Genomic DNA, 25,884 nt, shown 5'->3' with positions numbered 1-25,884 from the left:
ATTATGTGCTTCTTTTTAATAAGTAATTTTTCGTCTCCGGTTAGTTTTGTATTCAACTGACTTTTTTTTTAACTTTTGAAACGTATTATTTTAATTTTTATTATATGTAATTTTAATTTTTATTATTTTGAAAAAAAAAATTATTTATTTTTTAATGTGATGGTATATGTGTACTCATGTATTACAAGCCAGCCGTGTGTCATTAGAAATAAAATAAGAGATAGGCGAAAATTATGACTTAAGAGTCAATTTAGATTGGAATATGAGTCTTATTATTATTTATTACTATTTATAAATTTTAACTTACAAATTTTATTACTATTTATAAACATTTCAACCTATCTCTGTTTCTAAAAAGAGCTTAAATTTAGAAAGTTAATTATAAAAATTAAAAATGTAAGGAATTCCTAATAAAAACCACAATTCAGGGATAGGGCAGTTAAACAACTAAGCTGATAGTTGGGGCGTTTGTTGGGGGCCCACCCCTCCTCATGTATCTCTTTCTAGTTTAATCAAGTTAATTTGCTTTTTAAAAGAAAAAAAACTGAAAACTAAGCTGATATGGCAGTTAAACAACAAGCGTGCTCTATCTATCTATCATCTTTGGGCTTTGATCACAAAGCCAGCTTTGTATTGCACGAACGGTTGTTTTATCCAAAGTTTGGGTTACAACCACCCATCTCCACTCCAATATAGGTCCGATCGGTAGCTATAATATGTTGTTTTCCCATTAGGGGCCCGGTTGACCCACAAGGGCCGAGATTCCCCGACAGACGATAAGGTTATAAATATAGTTACTATACCCACCAATCTAGAAAAGAGGCTGGTTCTTGCTTGGATTGGAAGTTGGAAGTTGGAAGCCCGGTCCGTACCAAAAACAACTCTGCGCTACAATCCGCTCAACTGTGAGTGAGACTGCACTTTATTTAGACCTTCTAGAAAATATATTATTTTCAATTCAAATTAATGCTTGTATGAATTTATATTTTCAAACGGTAATGATATATACGATTTTAGAGTGTATAATCTCCATGTATTCTATTTAAAAAAAAGAAAAATTATTATTATAAAAATATTTTTTTATATAAATTTCATATTTATTTTTTTAAAAGAAATAGGAAAAAAAAAAAAAAGAACCAATTAGGAGGATGGAGCCGTGGAGATGGACCTATTAATTGTATCGCAGATCACGAGAACCATTATAACGGTTGGTGGCCCAACAGAGCCGATATCTGCCCGGCCTTCCGGTGCAATTTTAATATCGGTAGGTAAGTAAGCTAACGAGCATGATCAATGGCACAACTACCTAAAAGTAACATGTCGGTCCATCATAGTACTCCGAGATTAAATAATCTGATCTACGTTATTTGAGTAGGTGCGCTATCTTTCTCTGCGTTTTGGCAGTGATCATCCACTCCCGGCCCCAAGTTAAAGTTATACATGAATTTTTCACTCCTTACTGAGAGCTGGGGGGAACAAACATGCACTCCCTGAAAATCCATGGTTTGAATTTAGTATATATACCATTAATTATTTATTCATTTGTTTATTTCTGACAAATATTTAATTAATTAGACGAATCACATGATATATCTCAACGTATATATACTACTTTCGTCATTTGGGAAAATAACAATTACACATTGATTTAGAAAAAAATAATAATCAAGCCAAAGAATTCTTTTGATCTAACTTGCAGTACTAGTAGTGGGACAAAGCTCGTGTTATCACGAGGCTCAAGATCATGTCTTTTGAGGATAAGAGCTAGGCAAGAGCCTCGTGGTCTGATAACAAACATCCACGATTAATTATAAGAGATATTAAGGTTGCGTTTGGATGTTAAAGTGAGTTGAGATGATAAAATATTGTTAGAATATTATTTTTTAATATTATTATTATTTTAAAATTTGAAAAAGTTAAATTGTTTATTATATTTTGTGTTAGAATTTGAAAAAATTGTAATGATGAGTTGAGATAAGTTGAGAGTAGTTATGGATCCAAACGAAGCCTAATTATCCTGATCATCATGTATATATAACCCTAATTAATGGATCCATGCTTTCAACAATTACGCTGAAAGAGAATAATTTCACGGGAGGCATAATTTGTTTCTTTAGGGTGCACGGGCTAATATTGAATCATGATTACTTAGACTTGTGTCGTCCATTTAGTAATAATTAATATTGATAATGATAATAATTATAAGAAAATTGATACAGACACAAAGAGATTATATAAAAATAAACTTACAAACTGATGTGGTTTAATGAGATCCATTAGATCTACTTTACAATAAAAGTAACTTTATAATATGACATACCACATAAGTTTGTAGATTTATTTTTATATAATCCATTTGTATATAAAATATTTATCTAGAGAAATGATATTTATAATCGTAAAGTGCGCAAACGCTATACACTTTTTTTTTAAAAAGTAAATAATTTTTTTTAATAATATACCTTATTTTTTTTAAAATAATCATGTAATACTTATATACTCTACAATTATAGGTAACACTGTTACCCATTTCCCTAACTATAATACTTTTTGCGAGAGAAATACAATTCATGCTCGATCTACTAATTCCCTGCGTACGTGGAGCCCATGGATCAGTAATACTTATACATGCTGTCACGTCTCACATACACGCAGAAATTAGAAAGAAGCATGGTAGAAAAATGCATCATACGTGTCGAGTACATATCAATTCCTTTATTGGGAATATGATAATTATTATGTCTTTAGAAATTAGTTGAAACATCGTTGCATCTATTAAAACATACTCATTCATGCAGGAATATGTCGACAAAGGTACGAAATGTGTCTGTATGTAATTATATGTGTATATCAAGGTACCCTTTTACTTGATTTAAAAGACACTAAAGCACGACACCTTCATTGATCTTGTCAAATAGTAAGGGGCATCTTCAATTTTTAATCTTGAAATAAATTTCCAATAATCTTTATTTCTCGAAAAAGTCACAATTAGACTTGGTGACTCCAACATGCTATATTATCTCAAGAATCAAGCAAATTACGAACAAGCCTCGATCTTCACTCTTTGCTTTGCCTATATAAGACGAGAGGCATTTTTCCCTATATTTAAATCTGACTGACTGTCATGAAGAAATAATTTACAAAAATGAATTGTATTATATTGGTGCTAACTAGGATTGGCCGGGTTCGCGTTCAAGTATGCTAGTGCCCCGACTAATGGCGCATTAATGTAGGTGGTGGGCTCCGACTTCTTGTAATCAGTTCGATCATCCTCATATATGTCGTCCTCCCCCGGTCCTCCCACCACAGCCCCGACAAGGATATTAGGGTTAGGATTTGTTGAGTTGAAGTAGATCGAGCCCTCCTTGCATGAAATGAATTGGGGGTGGTCTTTAATAGATGGCAACGACGATCCACGGTGGTGAATGCGTTGCGGATAGTAGTTGCTATACCCAACCATATAAGATAAACCCTTGGGGTTATCACCTAGAATGTAATCAACTTGGCGCTTAGCCTGTTGGCGAAGCATGGATGGACTAATATATATGTTGCCACAGTCAATAGATTGAGACGTTCGAGCCAAGGAATTTGCATAGACCAGTGAAAGGAATGAAATGGACGTTGCATGTTGCAAGTTGCTGCCTCCGGGCCTATATATGAGCCCCCCAGGACTGTACTCTATGTGTGAGGAAGATGATTCCGGTATAAGAGTGCACATGAAGCTGTCAGCCGAAGCTTTGTACGATTGCAGAGAATACATATTTCCTTCTATGACTTCCTAATTAAAAGAGAAAAGACTAATCAATAAAAAAAAAATTAATGGTACATGCATGCTAATTTTTCTTACGAATTTAATTGAATAATATAAATAATTAAACTGATCATGACTTAAAAAACTAACACACACCAATCCTATATATATATATATATATATATATATATATCTTCGTGGCATGCATGACTTAAAAAAAATAATCAATACTTTTTATTCGAGTTCCTGCATGCATCATGATGATCATGCCCTATATTTTACATTGCAGTCTAGAAAAAACAAGGTTTTCCCAGTGAGCATGATTCTCGTTCATGTATGAGGAATATAGATAAAATAAGGTTTTTATAATGATCATGCATGCATATTGTATGTATGTATGATGAGTCATTCTTGAGATCAACTCAGTTCGAAGATCTTGTACAAGATCTTCGAGATGATTAGGCATGCAGGGGAAATGATTAGGCCAACCTTAGAGACTAAAACGTTAAGGCCAGCATGTTTGTTGTCCCATCCAAATTCATTGATATTTTCATCGGCTCCAAGGGTTTGGCCATTGCTTTGTATATAATTGAGGTAAGTATCCTGCTGAGTTGCCCTCCTTAACCATGCTGCTCCCCACAGTAACTCATCCTGTCCAACCCCCACCAAATTAAATTAAATACATCAAATTGAATTGTACTAATATATATAATATAAAAGCTAGCACACCCTTACGATCATATATAAGGCCACGCAAAAAAACCAAACTCCACACATACTGTCCATATATGATAAATGCACCTTTTATTAATTAGATTGTGATTGGTAGCCAATAATGGACACCGTATAAAACATACCTGATAGCCATCGAAATCGCAATAAAATGGGCAGGCACCATCTCTTATATTGGAATTATCGCTGTAAGCTCCTCTATAACTATCGGCAAATTGAAAAGCATTGATGGCATTCCGTAATAGAGTATCGGAGTATCCCGGGTCCGATGATCGGAATGCCATAGATGAAGCTGCTAGAGCTGCGGCTGACTCTCCGGCAACATCAGAAGCCGGATTTGGTGCATCAACGGCATAAACAGTCCTGGCCGTGTCCATATCTTCAGGTCTTTCCCAACAATTATGGTCTATGTTTGGATCCCCTACCTACACCATTAACAACAATGCATATATATCTCAAATCAAATTATACGCAAAAGGTGTTTACCTCTCTCATGGACACACGACATTGTAGTTAATACGTACGTTGGTTTAGTACCTAATAAGTTAGTGCATTCACGTGCATCTTTAGCACGTGAAAACATAAATATATATAATATATATATATAAAAAAAAATTAGAGATATGTCTCTATCTGTACGGAGCATAAAGGTTTGATAATGGAGATTTCTAGACCATCCAACTCATGGACTTTTAAGGAGATAGAGGGTCCACTCTTGCATGATTGAGGTACGAAAGGACCCAACGAAGAGATTAGCGCCAAAAATCGATTAGACTAATTCAAGTGTTTAAGTCAAAGTTTTTAGTCCAAAGGCACAGGATATGAAGGACGATTTGATGATCATGTACCAATTCGAGTAAAGTGATCTCTTACAACTAAAGCTAAATTAGGCACGCACTACAAAGGAAGTCAGTTAACTATTCAGAATTTTTTGAACCTGGAGATTTCCTGGAGGCTGGAGACTACATGCATGGGCAAAGAAGGTCAAACATCCGGCAACCGAGTGGACAAGACGAGTCAAGACTCAAGAGAACCGCATTAATTCCTCAACCCATTTTCACAGATTATAGCTAGCTTTACTAAAGCCATAAAATATTCATACTCAGACTCCCTAAACTATCCCCACCCCACCACTCAATTTACACAAACCCCCACTGTCACAATTACCTGCACAAAAACCCGGTTAGGCAGCTGAGACAGAGTCTTGAGCAAGTAATCGGTGGCCCAACGGATTGCCACGAGAGAGTTCCTCAGCTCATTGGGGGGCATGGAATCGCCGAACTCGATCACGCTCCAGGCCAGCATTGTCGTTGTGAAGGCCATCGGGAAGCCGAATTTGACGTTGTCACCGGCGTCGTAGTAACCTCCGGTCAAGTCAGTGTTGTACATCCAACCATCGCTCAGTCCGGAATTGGCGCGCCAGGTGATTCGCTGGTCCTGTGGAAGAAAACCCGACCGCTGACCCTCGAAGAATAAGATTGCTTTCGATAATGCGTCTTGGTAGTCATGGGCGCTCGATGCAAACCTGGGGAACCCAACAAGGAGAAGGGAAAGAAGAAGGAGACGAGCTAAGGAGATCAGGAGGGTCATTGCCTTGGGTTTCTTAATTGGCGCGCGGGCAGTCTTGGTCGTTTGTAGAGTGAGTGTGCACTTCTGCGTAGGTTGAGTTGTTTTTTGTTAGGTTCTAAATTTGGTGTCACGGGAAGAGGCCGATCCAAGGGGATGGCGGATGCGCCGACACCACGTAATGTGTCAGTTGGGGCTCACATGCAAGCACAAGATGCGAATGCACAGTCCTTGTAGGCTTTGTACGTGAGCGACAGGGGGCTTTTTTGTGGGGTCCAATGCATGAGCTCATGGGAAAAGGGAAAATATTGCGAGTTGAGTCTCTGCAAATTGTATATGTTCCAAGGACACTGTCAATCACGTTGCACGGAAAGATGATCAAGGGATAAAGCCTGTGTCGCTCGCATCTCGAATTTGGGGTGATATGAAATTTTGGCGAATTTCTTTCGTAGCCACAGTTGCTTTAGCTTCAACTGAATATTTATGTTTGAATCGGGATCGAAGGGTTCCATATATAGTTAACTCGAAGCATGCTGCACCCCTAGCTAACCCACTCATTTCTGATGCGCGTTTTACTACTTACTCTTTTAGCTAACGATAGCCCGCTTTGATAGTGAAATTATTTCATCACATTTTATCTCATTTTATCATTAAATTTTTTTAAATTTTCACATAAATATAATAAAAAATTTGAATTTTTTAAATCTAAAAAATAATAATAATATCAAAAAATAATATTTTAACAATCTTTTATTCAACTTTCATCTAAAACCATCTTATCTCATCTTTTTTTCTTTTTAAGAAGAAGACGATATCCCAATTTTATTAATAACCCTTACTTATAAAAAAAAAAAACCGTGATTATGACCATAATATCTGGGGATTACATATAATCATAAAATCCAAACCTATATATAAAAAAATAAAAACATTATTATATGGGGATTAAATTAGGTCATTTTTTTAAAAGAGTAATGCTACATATAATCGTGGAGTGCGCAAGTACCGCGCAATCCTTAGAGCTGGGTTCAGTATTAAAAAATTAGTTTTTTTATGTAGATTCTGTACTAATTCATTTTTTAAAAGAGATTGTGTAGCACTTACCCATTTTACGATTGCAAATATCATTTTTCATTTTATAATGTATTGCATGACATGTATTATTATTTGTGGAAACTAGTCTATGAATTAGGAAGCTGGGGTCTTCAATATTTCTCTTCTAGTCTAGCTTGTTGTTCCTATGTACGTCCTCGTTAAACAAATATTGCCTAGTGCATGACATGTTTGCATGAAGTTCATGTCTACGCTTCTTAGGAGGGAGTAAGGGTTTGGAACTTTTTTTATAAAGACAAAAAAGTGTCTCGGGAATACTACAGTATATCGGGATATAGGTCAGTGGGTTCCAGATAACTAGAAGGACGAGGACAAAGGTAAAAGGAAAAAAAAAAATATTCTTAGCTCCCTGTAGAAGGAAGATGAAGAAGGCGGTGTCTATAATCTATATATGCATTTTGCTTTTTAAGAAAAAATGCATTTGTGTACACTCTGAAGTATGCATTGCTTAAAACTGGAAAGTGTAGATAGCACGTCATGATGAATTACATCATTGCGGCATAATTTGTTTCTTTATCTTTCACTATGGTCTATGGATAATTTGCAGCCTCACCACCATCACGTATGGTCCCAACCTTCGATTGCATTGTTGCCTTCAATTCACGTCTCTCTAGTTCACGTGGAACCTATTATATCCATTGACCTTACGGCATATCCCTAAAAATCCTAAACTAGGCAAATTCGACAAATTCATAGGTAGCTTATGTTTTTTTTTTCCATACTCTGTGCTTTATATAGAGTCGAATATGGAGAATATGAACTCATCACATTTTCTTTTTGCCTTTTTTTGGCACGTCGTGTGGTTCTACAACTATCTTTCCTACTCTTTTATAATATCTTTAGAGCATATCTAATAAAGTGTAAAGGATAGATTTTAAAATCTGAATCTTACAAATTAAATTTTATCATTTAAATTATGTGAATGATGTGTTCTAAACATAATAATAGAATAAATATTTTTTTAAGAGAAAAGATATTTGTAACCATAAATTATATACAGATAAAAAAAGAAAAAAAAGGATAGTTAGAGGCCATTTGGACTCGTGCAACTTTTTAGCTAAAGTCTAAAGCGGAGAGGGTGAGTTTGCCATCCTTACAAGTAAAGGAATCAATTACTCATTTACAATTACTCTTTTTAGACAACGTCTACCCCTTTCGGCGGAGGGAGACTGTAGAGGAGGATGCTGTTTTTTCAAATTGACGGGATTGGGCGTGAACAGTATAAATCACTAAGAAGAAAATTTAGCTCCATTTTTCTCTCCTAGAAATACTTATGAACACCTCCTGACAAAAAGCCTGGCCCAAACAAACTGGGGCCCGAATGATCTCGCAGCTTATTATATCTATTATTAGAACCAAGATTAGAACAAAGATTCCTTGAACCGAACAATAATAAGAAATGAAAGAAATGTAAAGAGACATTCAAATAAATCCAAACATCACACGCCAATTGCGTTGTCCATTCGAGTTTGGTAGAAACATGCTTGAAATTAGAGCAAAGATCGCCTGACTGAACTGCCAAGAGCTTAGTGTGTTGGAGAAGGAACTTGAACTAAAATACCACATTTTGTTCCCATTTCAACTTTTTCAAATTCTCACTTAAAATAAAATAAATAATTTAAAATTTTCAAATTCTAATTCAACTTTTTTTAATTTTAAAATAATAATAATATTAAACTATAATATTTTATTTAATTTTTAATTTTTATCTAAAATTATATCATCTCATCTCACATTACTATCTAAACCGTTAGACAAAGTCATCCTAAAACAACATAAATGACGCATTACTTTTCTTATTTAATGTGGTATTATATGTGATATAGTCTTGGTTTAGGAAGTGGGCCAGGGCACTCTGAGAGGATCCAGATATTTAGACCACTTGGGCCATTCCATACACGTTTCGGACCACACAAAGCACTGGCGGTCTCAAATCAAGACTACCCAATATTAATGCCTCGAAATCACTTCCAACTAATTCAATCACAATCCCCTCCTCCTCTTCCTCTGGCCCCACCACAATCTTTGTGTCTCCATCCCTTTAACATGCGATGGCTTTTCGACAAGTTTCAAAAACCACTAGAAAAAATCCGCCCAACTGTTTTGAACGTTTGGAAGGGAAAATTAAAAGGGAGATAACAACTATAAATAAAAAAGGAGAATTAATCAACTAAAGGTCCTAAAGTCTAAACCCCCTTTCCCTCTCCATTAAACCAAATAATTGAACTAACACTATCACAAGCACTAGCTAATCCCCAAAATTATAAAAATATATAAAAAATAAAAAAAAAATAAAACCCAAAAAGAAAACTAAGAGCTATGATTAGGAACCTTCCTAGGAGACTGTGACAAAGTCTATCCCGCAGCGCTGAGAACAAAAATGTACAAACTGAACCCGGCCGATGCCGGTTCACGTGTACCTGTTTTCTTAGGTTAAAAAATTATCCAAAAGTTGGAACCATCTGGCTGAACCCTGATTCTGGTTCGATCATCGTCTCCTTCCTCTTCCTCATCTCCAACACTTTGCGGTGGCTGTTCGAGTGAATATCGATGGAAAAGGTCGGACTACAGGCCGGTCTGTACTCTGGGAAAAGCCGACCGGACTTGTACCGAACCCCGCAAGCGTTGCAGAGCGTTTTGGGACCCTCTGGACCGGTTCTCCACTGGGGGGTCTTCTGCACCTGGCAATGGCTGCACCTACGCTGAAACTGGGTCCCACCGACCCCAACGGTCTGAACCGTCGGTTTCTTCTTCTGTTTCTTCGTCGGCGGTTCAGCGAAAGCGAAAAGCTCCATGTTTTGGACCTTGTTGGCGAAGATAAGACAAGGTGTCGAAGAAAACCCAGGAGAAGATGCCGAAGATGGTGAAGGTGACTCAGAGAGCGAGGACCCAAGTGTCCAAACGTGATTAGTTGCTCTGGCCCGTTTGCTTCTGGCTTTAGACGGAACCGGGGAGGGAAAACATGAAGGTTTTGTTGATGTCGACCTTGGTCTGGTCTCCGGTTCAGACCGGTTCATTATACGAGTCTCGGTTTTCTGTTTCCCGGCGGCGTACGAAATAGTGAAATCCAGCAAAGAATCGTCCACGATGCGAGAAACCCATTCTAGTTCCGCCAAGTCATCATCCTGTAAAACCCAAAAAGCTATTAATTTCTAAATTCTATGGGTTTTTTTTTAAAAAGAAGCAAAATAACTATCGTTTTCTTCTAAGAAACTAACCGGAACGGCAAGCTCGCTGGCAAGATGAGACTCAGACTCAGCTGTGCCGGAGAAATTTGTAGAATTGGAACTATCCTCGTCGGCCTGGTCCTGAGAGGAAGAGCCCGAAAGAGAATCTTTCTCCACTTCTTCCTCTTCCTCTTCTTGTTCCACGACGTACCCGTCTTCAAACTCGGCATTCGACAAGTCCAGAAGGTCGTCGACGGAGAAATCTTCGCTGGGAACCCCGCCAGCACCCCAGCAGTCCTCCGACGTCACCTGCTGGATCGACTTCATGGCCAATTCTCCACGTAAACTTGATTTGAACGCTCTCGCTTCCACGCAGTACTCCATTTCTACATTCAGCATATATTCACCCAACAAAGCATATTAAAAACCAGCCCCCACCAAAAAACAAAGTCACCCATAACCCAAAAATTCTGTAATATTCCTATTCCCATTCTATTGTTCCAAAAAATTTTCATCTAAAGTATACCTGAAAAAGATGAAGAGAAGAAAGATGCCAACTTTCGATAGGTAAGAGCTTGTTGGCTGGTTCGTGGGCGAAACTGCTGCTCGAGTTATTGGTTTATCTTTATTTACCCCTTTATCTCTCTCTGTCTCTCGCTCACTCTCTTATTTCGCACCTATTTAAGATTTGAATACTTTTTCTCCTTCGGTGGTCACGTTAGATACGGAGAGGAGCTGACTATTCTGGGTCGTCATGAGTTGGCCTGCTCGGACCAAGCCCACAATTTCCACAAATGACTTAATTTATTTTTATTTTCTTGTCTGATTAAAATTTCTAAGCCGTCATCATGGTCTGGTCCATGCCGAACTTCCACCAAAAGTAACAAGACAAAAACATATGGCTGGCTGAAAGTTACACGCTTTTTCTACTTTGAACATCTCGGTCATGCCCAGCCAGCCCATGTTGGCCGGCCGTCCCGTTCGTTGTTCAAATCCATCCAATGGGGCTGTGACTGGGACATTGTGACTTCGCGTTTATGGCACTACCTACGGCGATTACCGTACCAAACAGGAAACCGTAACGAAACCAACTCTTTTTTATTTTTTATTTTTTCCTTCCTGGTTTTAATTGTGTGCTTGAAAATAAGGGTCTCGTTTTGTGGTTATTTACGGTGGAGTGGTATTGCTTTGCCGCGTTAATCGCGGCTCACCTTTCGGGTTCACTTTGCAAATGACTCGACGAGTCATTCCCTCCGGCTCCCGCTCGTTGTTTTCCAAAATTTCTTTCGGGAATTGTCATAGGCCCGGCCCCACACGATGAATCTAACGGTCAATATGCTTAACGGGTACACATCGGACGGTCAATATCTATCCGATGATGTATTACTCCATGTAAGAATAGTCTAGTAGCTGGGATTGGAACCTCGGGATTGCTCCTACAAAAAGTGCCTGCAGGCTGAAAACAAATCATACAAATCTTTCTTTTTTTTTTTTTTTTTTTTTTAATTTAATTTGGTTTTTAATTTTGTTATTTGTTTCTGAGTCAACAGCGGTGGCCCATTGGTGGTGACCAGTCCACTACTTTGGCCCATGTAGTGTAGGAAAAGAAAATAATAATGTTCCTTAGATGCAATCAATTCCTCTCATCTTTCAACTGACCCAGCAGAATAAAATTTGAATTTTGAAATGAAGTAACTTATAAGTTAATCCACTATGATTTTTTTCCCTGTCTTGGAATAAATACAATGAAACAATATTAATGTTTTAATAATGAATACTTTGGATACTTTCATAGATGACAACGACACAAGTAAGTCAATTTCCCATTGGATTTTTAGAAATCAATTATTCGTGTAAAACAGAACATATATATATATAATAAAGAATTATTCTATTTGTGAGTTGGTACGTAGAGCAAACTATCAACTTCACTTAAATTGTAAGACTTAATTTATAAGATTTAAATTTTAAAATTTATCTTCAAAATTAAATTATGACATATAAACTAATATAATTTTACACATACTTAAAAATATAATTTCCTAAAACTAATATACACAAATTCATAAGGTGTCAATGAATTAAAAAAATAAATACTATGCATCAGTCATTATTTACTCTCACACTCTACATTTATATATATTTTTTTTAATAGAATGAGAGAGTGTTTTACATAGAATGTGTAGTGTATGATATGGGATAATGAATAGTCGCCTATTAAAAGAATTTTTCAATTAAAAATATATGGGTCTGGTTTGAGTCACTGAGCAGTACTGCTCCATTTGGCAAGCTCAGTTTCGTGGGTAGATCGATGAATTAAAGTATAGCCGACCGTTGACTAAATGAGGACTATCAGGCGATCAACTAATCAACACTTGGCAACGAGAGTGATCTGCGGAGGAGAGATGAAGAGGAAAAATGGCTGCAATCGGCAAAAAGACAACCAAGTTTGTTATAATTATTCAACACTTATATAGAATGCCATAATTTTTTATAAGCAGTAAGATAGAAAGGTTTCTGGGTGTATTCAGATACCTCAATCTACTCCTCCATTCATGCCTTATCTTGCTCTTTTATTATTGATGCTTGCCATTTCTGGTTTTCTATTTTCTACACTGAGAGTGGGAACCTTTCTATTCTGCGGATTTGATCTCTTAATATACATCTTTAGTGCAGTAATTGGTAAATCTAAGCCTGCAAGCTGTAACACACTGCTAGTCACTTAAAAAAAAATAGATTGATATTGTTCACATCGAGGGAAGCACCTCTACAAAATAAATAAAGAAGATAAGATAAAGGAAATAGGAATTTTGGACTGTGACACAAGCAAATGCAATATAAGTGCACAAGGTGATGAATGTATAAGTTCCATCTGGTACAGGCAATTACAGTAGCTCTATTTTACATAGCAAGGAAGAAAGTCAGCTAACAAGAAGCCTACCTCAAGCAACCAAACAACGCGGAGAGTATACTTTTTCACAACAATAGTTAAGTTTGATGGCGGGGTATGGATTTCCTGATCTTGCGTGTATGGGAGAGACATGACTTTGGTGATAATTTGACAAACAGATATAAACTGGATAAGTACAAGATGTGCAGGGTCTCAATCTTGAATATAAGTTGCCGGTACGAGCCTATAAAATAAACTTTTTTAATTAGCAGACCCGCACCCATCTATATAAGAAATCCCAACCATCGAGCTGTTAAAAAGCATTGGACTCGATAAAGTTTATCAAAATTTAGCTAGGGAGTTTATGTTCATAAATTTAGTTGGTTATTTTTCAAAAATACCAAATGTCAGACTTTCAAAATCTATTACTATTATATTAAAATATTTATTTCGACGTTTTTATTTATTTTAATTTTAATTATAATTTAAATATTTATTCGTTATTAAAAAGAGTACACATTAATTTTTTAACGTTCATATTATTTCTAACGGATATAATTTGTTAACGGTATTTCTTTTTACAACAGTCATATTCTTTCAACTGATATATTTTGTCAACGGTCATATATTCACAATAGATATATTTTTTCTGTAATATTTTTGCGCTGGAAGAACAACAGACAGCAGGAAGAGAATTGTTTATAGTAAAAATAATATTTAGCTAGCCCCTGGTTAGTGAATAAATCTTGAGTTAAAATTACTATTCATTTATTGAGTCCATTATAATAAATTTTTGTACAACTTAGCTAAACTTTAGCTAAAAATTGACCAAGTTGAGTCTACTACTGGTCTACTAGTGCTCTTATATCGGTATTGACTAGATTTTTAAATATTTGCATCACCTGGCCTGACAATCAATACGAGTTCGCTTTGAAAGTAGCCAAAACTCTCGTTTCAAAAGCCATCGATTATAGGAAGGGCTTCCCTTTCAATTTGGCTCTAAATGAAATTTTTTTTAGTGGCTTCCAAAGCTTGAATGAGTTCCTTAGCCGGGGCTGTGACCATGATGATCCTTAGATGGGAATAACTTTTTCTTTTCTTTTTTACCCCTTCAAGGGAAACCATTTCAAAAGTAAACCCAGTTGGTCAGTAACCAATTTGTAATCATGTCTGTTTAATGATTTAGTCATTGAAGTCAACCACGTTAGTTGCAAACTCATTCGGCGCAGTTGCCTAATAGAATCATAGTAAAATCACTTCATTGTGGATGAAGCATTTGCCTCCCAATTCCACAGGGTGAACTTTGACCTGACTTTTGATGCGAACACTTTCAAGGCAAATTCATTTGAATGGCAACGAACTCATTTTGAAATGAGCCGGAGTTTTCAGTTTCTTTCTTTATGATAATTAGAGGCTATTCTGTTTTTTATGATATAATTCGGTGGAAATTGATCATTCAAAGTGCCATTGCCAATTTTGAGAGAGTTTATGATACATATTACAAAAAGGGTGGTACTTTCAGGAGTGCAGAGTGTAATTTTCCAGTAGTTGCTAGATTATATATCCTTTTTACTTGGTGTAGCATTATTTTTGGAGTTTGAAAACAGTAAATCTTATTATTTTCACTTCTCTAGATATCTGTGATACCCCCATATGATAAGGTTAAGAGTAAGTGGTGTATGAGATCCGACATTGCTTGGAAATGAGGAGTTCTTGCTCTTCATATGGTTCCGATAAGGCTTCAATTGTATCATTGACTAGTCATTTTGGAGTATAGGTCATATGCTTTGGGCCTTCTATTGGAGCATTACAAATGGTATCAAAGCTTATATCAATCAGAAATGTGGGACTTGAACTGTGCCGCTTATGATGGATTGGCCTAACGAGGACGACGGAAATTTAAAGGGAGGAGATTGTGACACCCCATATGATAAAGGATAAGGGTAAGTGGTGTATGAGATCCCACATTACTTGAAAAGTAGAAGTTTTTTATCTTTATAAGGTTCCAATGAGGCTCTAATTATATCATTGACTAGTCATTTTAAAGTATAAGTCATGTGATTTAAACCTCCCATTAGGACGTTACAATATCTCTCTCCTAATGATTCATGAACGTGTTTTGTGAAATGATTCCAAGTTAATAGGAGCGAAGCAACAGAATGTAAACGTCGATGATAATTTATTGATACAGTTGATTGCAACAACATCACGTTTGTGCATAAAAATTATCAATGACAATCCGCACTGTCAACGGTATTCTAACTACATGGAAACCATCTAACCAAAACAGATTCCCAAACGAGTATCTTCCTTGAACTCTTAGCGTGGAACAGAAAATCACCTTGAACTTCAGATGTCTTGTTGTAGAGTTAAACCTTAAAATTGATGGCTTAACTATCACTTCAGTTCCAGCTGGTGCTTCAACAAAAGCAGTGTAAATAGAATTAGCCGGACCCACATTTGTTACCTTTCTCGACACAGTTAAGTTATTCTTCAGCTCAGGAATGGTAATAGAAGGCAGATTAAGATTTACAAGGAAGCTGGCTGACTTATTGCAACGTCTGCTAGACCCAGTCATCGAACGGATGGTGGTATGATTGTATCCCATGGAACAAAGAAAATGGAAATAGTCTGAGGACCCCATGTCATATATGAGACCAGGAGCTAAGGCTTTGTTAGGATCAACATGACCACCTCCATAGTCAAATGGGTCAGCCTGCTTATGGGGAGCTCCTTCAGCAACTGTGCATTGACCATATTCATCTTTCAAAGAAGCTGCACAAGAGACAGAGGATCAGTTGTGCACACCAATGTTTTGAGGAAATAATTTTTTTTGTCAACCTGTAGAGACCAGCGCAGACTTGATTGCAGCAGGGCTCCATGTTCGGTGGATAGCTTTTAGAAGGGCCACAATGCCAGATATATGGGGACAAGACATGGAAGTTCCTGAATCAATACAGAAGTCCAGCGGAGGGAAGTGTTTTTGGGTCATATCTGATTGAAAGGGGGAATAAGCAGGGGACCAGGAGGCCAGAATATTAACTCCAGGAGCAGCAATATCAGGCTGCAGCCACACACTCAAATACATCAACTGCAAGAATCATATAAGTATTAACTTTGTGAAGTAGTGAGTACCTTCAATACAGATGGAGACAAGGAACTAGGTCCTCGAGAGGAGAAGAATGCCACTTCTGGGGAAATCTGTTGTCCCACAGCTGTCTCTGTTGGGCTAAACTTGACTATAGGATTTCTGTTGAATAAACATCTCCTCAGGAAATTTTAAATCAGACAGTTTCAAATGATGTTTTTCTTTCTGTTGCTCTTTAGAGAGACAAAAGTTGAGGACAATGCAGTTGGACTCTTTGTTAATGATTTATATGTTGACACAACCAAAAGGCTTAGAAGCAGAATTCATAGAGGTCATCCAATATGCCTATGTTGTTAGGAAACAAAGAGGATTATTATAGGCCATTGATTAGTACAAGCTTTGTGACAAAAAATAAGACACTTTTGACACAAATCAATAACTGACGACGTTATTATCTGCCCTCCTAAATTCCAATCTTGTTCTAGGCATTGGGGAGATGATTTTATTAGCCATCCCATAGCCCTATTGGAAGTTGCAGATCAATATTCCAAGAACAATGGCCACAGTACATAGTATTAAGAAGGATGTCAAAACAAAAAGCGACATCAGTGGCCATCTTATCCACTTGGAATAACCTACCATAGAATTTTACAGAGAAATTGCTGGTGCCTTAACACTGGAGAAATCATCTCATCATCATTGATGTAGGAAAGGAAGGAAGACAGTTAAAGAAAAAGGGACACAGACATGTCAAAAAATTGGTTTATTTTCACTCCACACGATGGATTCAGCATGCTCTCTCAAATTACCTGGTCGTATCCATGTACGTGAGTAGAGATGTGCCAATTGCAAAGTCTATTTGGACGCAAGGAATACCCCAGGTTAAAGTGACATCCTTTGTGGGAAACTGGGCAAAGATGACACCAGCTCCCTGAACATCAAGTACAGTACTGGTTGCAACAATAGCTGAACTTTGTGATCGAGTTGCGAAGCAAAGAACTACTTTTCCTCTTGCTAAAGTGGCATTTAGGGTTCCTGAAACACAGCTCCTGCTAAAAGTAACTGCCATTAGAATTTGAATATTGTAACATAGAGTAGAGGTTTCACTCAGAGTTCATGCAACAAGATGCAAAAAACAAGGCATTATACTTTGCTCTGTCTTCATCTGAATCATCAGCTGCTATATCTTGTCCATTCACAATAGGGTGAAATTCGTTCATATCCTCCCCTGTATAGAAAGCCTGACCCTGTTTGAGAAAATAAAATTACTCCTAGGTCTATAATTTAAAAGAGGCAATTATCAATTTTGGTAACTAGCTAGTAGTTCATTATAAATGTGAAGTTTTAATCAAGGCTCTTTATGCATGGTTCAACCAGGAAAAAAAACAAGAACAAGAACAAACAGTTCCAGGGGTTCAGGCTCTCCATGCAACTTCATAATGGATGTACTCGAAACTACTTATCAGAAATAACAAGTTGAATTAACCAAATTATAGTGTATTTCCCCTGATAGGCTGGCTTTAAAGGAATAATATTGTTGTAGTCATAAGATTAAAATAAATGAATTCCTCAAGTTTCTTTCGGTGACACAGGCATAATACTGAACGACAGTCGACAATATATCTTTATATGTTGATTCTTTGTTGGATTAGGTACTTATAGTTACGCTAATGCAGTAAGATTTCATTGAAAATTTGTTTATCTCATTCCAATATGAGTAAATTACAATCATTCATGGCTGGAAAGGAAGTTAAGAAGTACCACAAAAGTTTGATTGTTTCCTAAAGTGATGACAGTGGGGAAAGCTCTATCGATGGTACTTGCTGCCACAGTTATGACCCATGGAGCTGTATTTATGACAGACTGAGAGTAAGGACCAGAATTCCCAGCGGAACAGACAACAGAAATTCCTTTAGTTACGGCATGGTAGGAACCAATGGACAAGACATCATCAATATATGTATCAAGTGGAGGTGGTGAGCCAAGAGATACTGAAAGCACATCTACACCATCAAAAATTGCATCGTCAAATGCAGCTAGAATGTCAGCTGAGCTGCAGCCACCAGTAGCCCAGCAAACTTTGTAAACAGCTAACCAAGCAAATGGAGCACCACCTCTTGCCACTCCTTGAGCTAATCCCATAAAACTCGCATTTTGTACTGGAGCCCCGGCTGCAGTAGATGATGTGTGAGTACCATGTCCTGAAGCATCTCGGGGAGATAGGTATTCAACCCCATCACTTGTATTCATCTTTCCAAACTCAGCTTCGTATCCTTTGACATACCAACGTGCACCAATAATTTTTCTGCACAAAGTCCCACGGCAGTAAGTGTTTAATGCTACAATCAAATAGAAGAGGCCTCAAACTCGCAGGGATGCATTGAAAGGGAAAAAAAAAAAGGATGGAAAACAGATTGGTGCTTCTTTGTAGCACTGCATATTCTTGGACTCAAATGTGGGACTTTCAGAGTAAAAACTACCATTCCATTAACTCTGGAATTCAAAGTACAGAAGTTAATGGCATGCTGAGAAGGTTGTGGCATAGTTTCATCAACTAAAATAGACAAAGTCATTACTCCAAACGCCATTGTCATTGATCACTTTAATGGCTAGAATAACCTTTACCGTGAGCTTGCCAAATTTTATTTTCTTTTCAATACTATATGGAACCAAACTATTGGTTCTCTCATATGAGAACAATTTGATTAAAAATATAAGTTAGTGTAGCATGAAGTAAATTAACCTATTACAGTGGGAGCTATTGAACTTCTCTCCTTGTTGACATATGCCTTTCCAACGAGGCGGAGCATTTTCCATTCCCTCGTCTTTGAAGCTTGCAGACTCGGGCCAGATTCCTGTTCAACAAAAAGCAGCACAATTAGAACCTATCCCAGTAAAATACAAGCAAATGCAGCTTTTCCACACTAACCAGTGTCCATGACACCAATAATGGACCCGTTTCCCGATTGACTCATTGAAGTAATCCCATTCACAATTTGGCTCTTTACTTGGAGAAAGTCCCAACTTCTAGTTGTTTGCAAGCTAAGAACTCGGTTTCGAACTACTCGAATAACTCCTGGGAAATCTGCATTGTATTATGAGAAAGGAGAATAACAACTGCAGGCAAGAAACCAGTTTTTACAAATCACCAACATTGGAACACCTGCAATTTGCTTGGCTTGAGACTCAGTCAAGGCTGCAGCAAACCCCGAAAACCCATACTTGTAGCTGTACAGAATCGACTCCTTGGCAGCTTCACTGCTGTCAAATTGATATCTTAAACTCTTACTTTTTCCTTATTATCATAATTAGGTCACAGTCCCGTGCCTTCACCCAGCAACAACATGGTGAAAATGCATTTGATGCACGCAAAACTGTAGGAACTACTAGGAAACAATAATTAAAAACGAGGCCAGACATAACGTTCGCATGTGAGAACATAGATTGGGTTTTGCAACTTAGAACAAATTTTAGAGAGCATAAAAAAGCATGCTGATAAAGAGATTTGAAACAACGAAAGGTAATAAAAAATTAAAGATAATAGCTGTAAGAGCACGCAAATTATCTTATAGCCGTTTTTACTTTACTAAATACGCGATTGAAATTTTGTCGTCTAAAAAAAACAGAGTGAATGCTGAACAAAGGAGTTAGAACTCAAACCTTCCAATTATATTTGACAGGATTTCATGGTGCGAGTCCTGAACGAGTTCCGGTTCGTCATGCTGTCTCTCCCCCATATACACAATGTGAATCTGCCAAGACCAGAGAAAAGCACAAACCCACGAAACAAGTTGATCAAGAAAGCCAAATCAAGGAAGAAACAGAGAAGAACGCATACAAAGAAAACGCAGACTCACATTGCTTGAAGCAAGAGCTAGAAATAGGAAAGACTGTTGCATAGCAAGAACAAGGAAAATGATACCATAAATCCAAGTAGAAGCCATGACTCATGAGGAACCTGAACTGAAAAAGACACTGTTTGTTTGTGATTCTTGTAATTCTTGCAACCTATGAAGGTGGGGATTCCAAAAATGATGAAATGCCTGTGTGCGTGGGGACCATAGTGATTTGCTCCACTACTGATACTAGCATTTACACCAATAATGCATTTCTGCCCCATATATACATAGTGATACATGTTTGCACTTTCTTTTCAGTGTTAGGTGAAATCACGAGAGTAGTGGACTCTGGACTCTGAGAGAGAGTGGGAGGGATTGCGTTGGTCCTTTTCGATGTCATGTCTTGCGAGGGCACACCGGGGAGGGTTGACTGTTATTTCCGACAATACATGGTGGACCTGGTGAGCTCACTTCGCTCTCATCCGATATGCCGGATTCGTAAACCTGTTTTCCCTATGTTCGGCTGCTCGTACTTCTACAATCGGGGAAATCAATATTTTTTATAATATTTTCACTTTTCATAATACATAATGTGAAATGAACGTAATTTTATAAAGTGATGTTATTTTTATATGATATTTTATAATAATATTTTTTATTTTAAAATATATATATATAGTTATGAAATATATTATAAAAATATTGTATTTTTATTATTTTTAATGATATTTGCACTAATACGTTTCGTATAGTTTATTTTAAAAAATGATTATAAAAAAAAATTTTATGTAAATTTAAAATTTATTCACTCTACAGCCTGTTCATTGAAATTTGAATCAGTATGTTTTTTTGAACGCTGATACGTCTAACTTCTATCGAATTTTTTTTCCAACAGTGCACTTTATCTTCTTTTTTTTTTTATAAATATTTTTTAAAAAAATTCATAAATTTATTAAAAAATACTTTTTAAATTATTAAGTAAAAAAAAAAAAGTTAACATCCTTTAAATCAATTGGCAACAAATTGATAAAAAAAAAACTAAAACAAAAACCACAATTTGATAAACACCATAGATAGAATTTCTCGTAAACATATTTTCTATATTTTTTTAAAACTTTGAAATTTGGAAATTTTTTTTTTTAGAAATGATATTTACAGTTATAGAGCATGCAAACGTCCTATTGAAAAAAATAGTAAATATGAGATCTACTTAAAAAAATTAATTTTTTAATAATAAATCTTATTTTTTTTTTAAAAAAATGCGTAATTATATCTAGTATTATTCTTTTTTCTATCTCTCTATTATAGGCTTGTGGCCTTGCATTTTGATTTTCTTTTCTGCCAAATCAATCGATAAAGTTTTCATTTGTACAATAATTCACGAAAGTTAAAAAGTTATGATTTGTCATTACAGCTTAATCCATATAATCTATCATTTTTGTTCGGGAAAGTAACTGTTCAATCTAGGGCTATAAGGGCCTGTTTGAGATTACAATATAAATCTTAAAAAGTACTTAAATTGTCTTAAAAGCTCTTTAATAAAAAAAAATTAAGTTGTTTGAGGTTACATATTAGAGCACTTTTAATATTTGAGTTAATCTCAAATAAACTAAAAAATATATTTGATATTTTTTCTCAAACGTATTTTTTCGAATAATACAAAACGTAATTTGAGTTTTAAAAAGATTATTAATTGATAAAAATACCCATGCAATTTTCAAATAATTATAACTTTTAAGGATATGATCATAGTTTTTAAAAATTCAAATAATCCAAATTTTTACATTAGAAATTTCTTTTTTAATTTGTTTCCAAAGAAACATAACATGTTTGAATATTCTTTAAATATATAGTTATTAAACAGTAAATAACTTTTTAATACTAGAACTTATTACTTAAGTTATTAGTTATTGAGTTTTAAAGTTATAAGTTATATTTTTCACTACAATCCCAAGTATGCACTAAGACCATCGGTCCAGAGCAAAAAAATTAACAGGACAGAATCGGACCGCTAGTCTTATTGGTCGTAATAGGGGTGTATTTTTTTGGACCGGACCATGATTGACCGAATGTATATATATTATATTATTTTATATAGTAGTTGTATAAGTTAATTATGTAATTTTTATTAAAGGGATCACAATTGACCATATATATAATGAAATTATTTAATATTTATTAACTATGCATAAAATATTAAAGAGATCATTTAATTTTAATTTTACTGATTTAATTAATTTTTGTATTGATTTTTCTATCAAAAAAAGAAAAAAGAGAACCGATAGCTAACGATCAAATTCGACAAAAATGATGAATCAAAATTTTCGAGAACCGGACCGGTTATACCAATGTTTTGTCACGATCAAAGTTTCAAATCATGAAAAAACACAAATGATAAATATTTTATAATGAAGTAATATTTTTTACATAGTGGGTGAGAGTTTTGAACATAAAATATATCTCTCGTTCTAAAAAATAAAATAAACAAATTTAAAAAATAGTTCTTAAAGCGGATTGTATCCGCCATTTGAGACAAACGGTAGGTTTTTTTTTTATAACTTGTTTTGATAGATAAGTATCCGAGATCAAGGACTGATTTCAGCTTGTAGCCACCCAAGTAATATACTCTACTGATCAGTGCAATGATGATGGAAAAAGCACGTCATGGAACACTCATGGTTATACCTTATGCACCTTTCAAAGTTAAATCGTGCTCAAATTCCGATCTCGTGCCTGAGAAAAGACATTACGGTCTCCATAAGCAATAATTTCGTGGTCAGAGACTCGGAATAAAGTCGTAAGTGCACCGCATATCAACCTAATTAAAGCCCCACAAAATGAAAATAAAGGCACGCTATCAACCATCATAAATAATATTTGTAATTATGAAGTATTTTTGAAAAAATTATTTTTTTTTGGATTCTACTCTTGTTTAAAATAATTTTACTATATTTTTATACTTTATGATTGTATCTATCATTACTCATAACTAGTATTGCTACCAAAACCAAATCCATGCGCTGAACGCTATGCAATTTATTGTGAGTATGTATTACATTGATGTGTTTCTGAGTATTTTGTTTTCTTTCTTCTAGTAATGCTATATGGTGCCCTTCTGGTAGGGGTCAGGGTTTTTGACCCCAATCACCGCTTATCAAAGAAGGTCATTTTCATGGAAGAATTGATCGGACTGACGGATGGGGAGGAGAAATATTAACCGTATCGATTCCAACAATTTTCTAGAAGTTCTCGATTGGTTCTCGGTGGTTGATTTGTTCGTTTGAGAGATGAGAGAGTTAAAGCATTGCAGTATGAGAGAGGAGAGAGACTGAGAGAAATCATGGAGAAGATGGGAGGAGGAAGGAGACGGGATAAAATCAAACGACGGTTTTAGTCTAAAACGGCATCATTTGACTTATATATTTTTTAAGTAATGATATACACACAATAAATTATATAACACATTATACAACAATGTTATAAACGTGAGGTATTTTTGTAAAATTATGTTACTTTTATAAGATATTTTATAAAAATATTCCCCATTTAATATATTGTTGTATAATGTGTTGTATATATTGTGTGTATATCATTTTCCATATTTTTTTAATACGTTACATGTAAAACGTAATATCAAACGGCGTCATTTCACTTATATATATATATATTTACATCTGTTACTTGTAAAACAATATCATTTCACTTAAATCTAAGTGAAACGACGTCGTTTTACTTTAAATAAATATAAAAATATATATATGGTCGACTAGTTTGGCAGTTTAAAACAAGTTTGAATCAGAATTAAACTGGCCGATGTTGGTTTTGGGATATCTCTGCCGCCGGCCAATCGATTCCCTACCTGTTTCGGCCGATTCCATACTCCGATGGTCGGTTTGACTCAGTTACAACTGGTTTGGCCGGTTTTTGTATACCCTTACTTTTTAGAACTTTTTTCTAAAAAATAAAGTTTACTATTAAAAAATTAATTTTTCATATGAGTCTCATATTTTATTTTTTTAAAAGAAGTATAATGAATTTACACACTCTAAAACTGTAAATATCATTTCTCATTTTCTACGCCCATCTATTTAGTTTTAGAAAAAATACACGTAATTTCTCAAACTTTTATCTTATTTGCAAATGCAATTATCTCTAAATCGTTATTTTCGACTGTAATATTCTCAGAGTTCGTTTGGATTTAGAGAGTATTTTATTTCATCTCATTATTACAACTTTATCAAATTTTCACACAAAATATAATAAACAATTCAAAATTTTCAAATTCTGAAATAATAATAATACTAAAAAATAATATTATAACTATGTTTTATTTAACTTTTAATTTTTATAAAAAATATTCTATATCATTTCTAAATCTAAACCGATCATTAACTACAGAAAGAAACTTGTGATTCATCTTCCCTAAACAAAAAAAAATCGACGCAAACATGGTTTCTCAAAAAACGAGAAAACGAAGAAAAAATCGACGACGGTGTCGAGGATGTTCTGGGAGGCAATTTATTTATTTGTTTTTTGCTTTGCAATGTAATAGAGTTGTATTATCTTTTTGCAAATCTTTAAAACAATAATTTTTAAAGGAAAAAGAGTTACATTAGTACGACTTGACAATTTATAAAAAAGCTAATTTGCCCGTCAAACGGGGCTTCTTTACTTGACCGCTCAGAATTTTTTTTTTTTAATTTTTTTTATTTAATAATTAAGAAAGTAATTTTAAGTAGATTAATGTATTTTTTTATTTTTTTTAAAATATTAAAAAATGTGAATAAAAAAATTATAAAAACTAACTATCGATCAAGTAGAGCGGGATTATATTAAACAGTAGAGTAGTCCGACTCTAAATATTGTAATAGATTTTGAGGGAGTTATAATTTTTATACACATATATAGAGACACACTAGTTTAGTTTTCCTTTAGCTACGAACGAAAAAAAAGAAACACAGAAAAAGTAAGATGCATCATGTCCTAGCAACTTTTCACGAAGCAATACAAAGATTGACGTAAAATGGAAGGTTTGGATGTTAATGATTCAAGGTGCCTTTGGCTAAGCCAACCCAACAAGTAGTGGCATTAATTATTTCAACGACAAGAAATTGTGGGCATTCGTTGGTTTTGAGATTCTTCCTTAAAACTTACCAAAAAACAATTAGGAAATTTAAAATCTTTAGAAAGTTTTTGTTCGTTCGTAAAACGACATCAAAATAATTCTGATGTTGAACGTTTTTATATTAGCAATGTGTTGAGTGAGTAAAAATCGAGCTTAGAAATACATTTTTTCTAACATAATATGAAGGTTATTAAATGGTATGAGGGTCGAGAAAATGATGGAATATCAGTCTATGCATGCTAATAGTATATAACTTGACTAATGATATTATATTCGTAACTTATACTATTCATTTTATCATCTTGACGTGGTAAGTGACTTATTAAAAAAAGTTAAAAAATTAAAAATATAAATATAAAAAATAGAGAGAATTTAAAATTTTAGTATTTCTCTTTTTATATTTTTAGAAGTGAATTTATTTTGAACATATATATATCTTTTAAACTTGTTAATAAGCTTGTGGCCTGATGTAGGTCTGTATCTTGATTGACATAACTCTCAATCTTTAAAATAGAAGTTTGGAATTCGAACTCCCTCTCCCAAATGTATTAATTTGTTAATGAGTTTTTTTGATATATTTGGAGAGGTGGATTTCGAAGCCAAAATCTTTATT

At 35.1% G+C, this 25,884-nt stretch overlaps 3 protein-coding genes across 10 annotated transcripts; all 3 read right to left on the bottom strand.

The window, feature by feature from the left end:
* Positions 1 to 2,937: 2,937 nt before the first annotated feature.
* LOC121256637 (endoglucanase 24-like) lies at positions 2,938 to 6,645 on the bottom strand. Its single transcript, XM_041157477.1, has 4 exons — positions 5,651 to 6,645; positions 4,609 to 4,908; positions 4,241 to 4,402; positions 2,938 to 3,778 (listed from the first exon to the last, which is right to left on the bottom strand). The coding sequence occupies exons 1-4, from the start codon at positions 6,071 to 6,073 to the stop codon at positions 3,167 to 3,169; spliced, it is 1,497 nt and encodes a 498-aa protein (XP_041013411.1). The 5' UTR covers positions 6,074 to 6,645; the 3' UTR covers positions 2,938 to 3,166.
* A 2,668-nt stretch (positions 6,646 to 9,313) lies between these two features.
* On the bottom strand, positions 9,314 to 11,102 carry LOC121256113 (GATA transcription factor 5-like). The gene is made up of 3 exons (XM_041156762.1): positions 10,856 to 11,102; positions 10,381 to 10,715; positions 9,314 to 10,287 (listed from the first exon to the last, which is right to left on the bottom strand). The coding sequence occupies exons 2-3, from the start codon at positions 10,711 to 10,713 to the stop codon at positions 9,604 to 9,606; spliced, it is 1,017 nt and encodes a 338-aa protein (XP_041012696.1). The 5' UTR covers positions 10,714 to 10,715; positions 10,856 to 11,102; the 3' UTR covers positions 9,314 to 9,603.
* Positions 11,103 to 15,376: 4,274 nt separating this feature from the next.
* LOC121256237 (subtilisin-like protease SBT3.6) lies at positions 15,377 to 20,650 on the bottom strand. Of its 8 annotated transcripts, XM_041156935.1 has the most exons (12): positions 20,165 to 20,650; positions 19,968 to 20,059; positions 19,471 to 19,568; positions 19,237 to 19,392; positions 19,051 to 19,162; positions 18,422 to 18,612; positions 18,069 to 18,310; positions 17,457 to 17,554; positions 17,117 to 17,356; positions 16,355 to 16,469; positions 16,061 to 16,310; positions 15,377 to 15,994 (listed from the first exon to the last, which is right to left on the bottom strand). In XM_041156935.1, exons 1-12 carry the CDS (start codon positions 20,249 to 20,251, stop codon positions 15,426 to 15,428), a joined length of 2,250 nt encoding a protein of 749 aa, XP_041012869.1. In that variant the 5' UTR covers positions 20,252 to 20,650; the 3' UTR covers positions 15,377 to 15,425. The 8 variants fall into 8 exon arrangements, with proteins under 8 accessions (XP_041012869.1, XP_041012866.1, XP_041012867.1 ...); XM_041156932.1 differs by having other exon boundaries at positions 18,069 to 18,612; positions 19,237 to 19,383; positions 20,165 to 20,648; XM_041156933.1 differs by having other exon boundaries at positions 18,069 to 18,612; positions 19,237 to 19,383; positions 19,471 to 19,565; positions 20,165 to 20,648.
* Positions 20,651 to 25,884: the final 5,234 nt, after the last annotated feature.

This window comes from Juglans microcarpa x Juglans regia, chromosome 3D (genome assembly GCF_004785595.1).
Source record: "Juglans microcarpa x Juglans regia isolate MS1-56 chromosome 3D, Jm3101_v1.0, whole genome shotgun sequence".
Classification (NCBI taxonomy): Eukaryota; Viridiplantae; Streptophyta; class Magnoliopsida; order Fagales; family Juglandaceae; genus Juglans; species Juglans microcarpa x Juglans regia.
Note: the sequence above shows the minus strand (reverse complement) of the source record. Positions and strands in the feature narration are given on the sequence as shown.

Bases quoted from the DNA above. Each gene is read 5' to 3' on its own strand.
- LOC121256637 (XM_041157477.1), bottom strand. From the start codon at position 6,073: ATGACCCTCCTGATCTCCTTAGCTCGTCTCCTTCTTCTTTCCCTTCTC. The intron at 4,909-5,650 runs GTAATTGTGACA...TTAATGGTGTAG, and splicing joins CTAACCGGGTTTTTGTGCAG to GTAGGGGATCCAAACATAGA. The intron at 4,403-4,608 runs GTATGTTTTATA...GGGGTTGGACAG, and splicing joins GCGATTTCGATGGCTATCAG to GATGAGTTACTGTGGGGAGC.
- LOC121256113 (XM_041156762.1), bottom strand. From the start codon at position 10,713: ATGGAGTACTGCGTGGAAGCGAGAGCGTTCAAATCAAGTTTACGTGGA. The intron at 10,288-10,380 runs GTTAGTTTCTTA...TGGGTTTTACAG, and splicing joins CCAGCGAGCTTGCCGTTCCG to GATGATGACTTGGCGGAACT.
- LOC121256237 (XM_041156931.1), bottom strand. From the start codon at position 20,251: ATGGCTTCTACTTGGATTTATGGTATCATTTTCCTTGTTCTTGCTATG. The intron at 19,163-19,236 runs GTTAGTGTGGAA...TTTGTTGAACAG, and splicing joins TATTGGTGTCATGGACACTG to GAATCTGGCCCGAGTCTGCA. The intron at 15,995-16,060 runs GTTGACAAAAAA...TCTCTTGTGCAG, and splicing joins GTCTGCGCTGGTCTCTACAG to CTTCTTTGAAAGATGAATAT.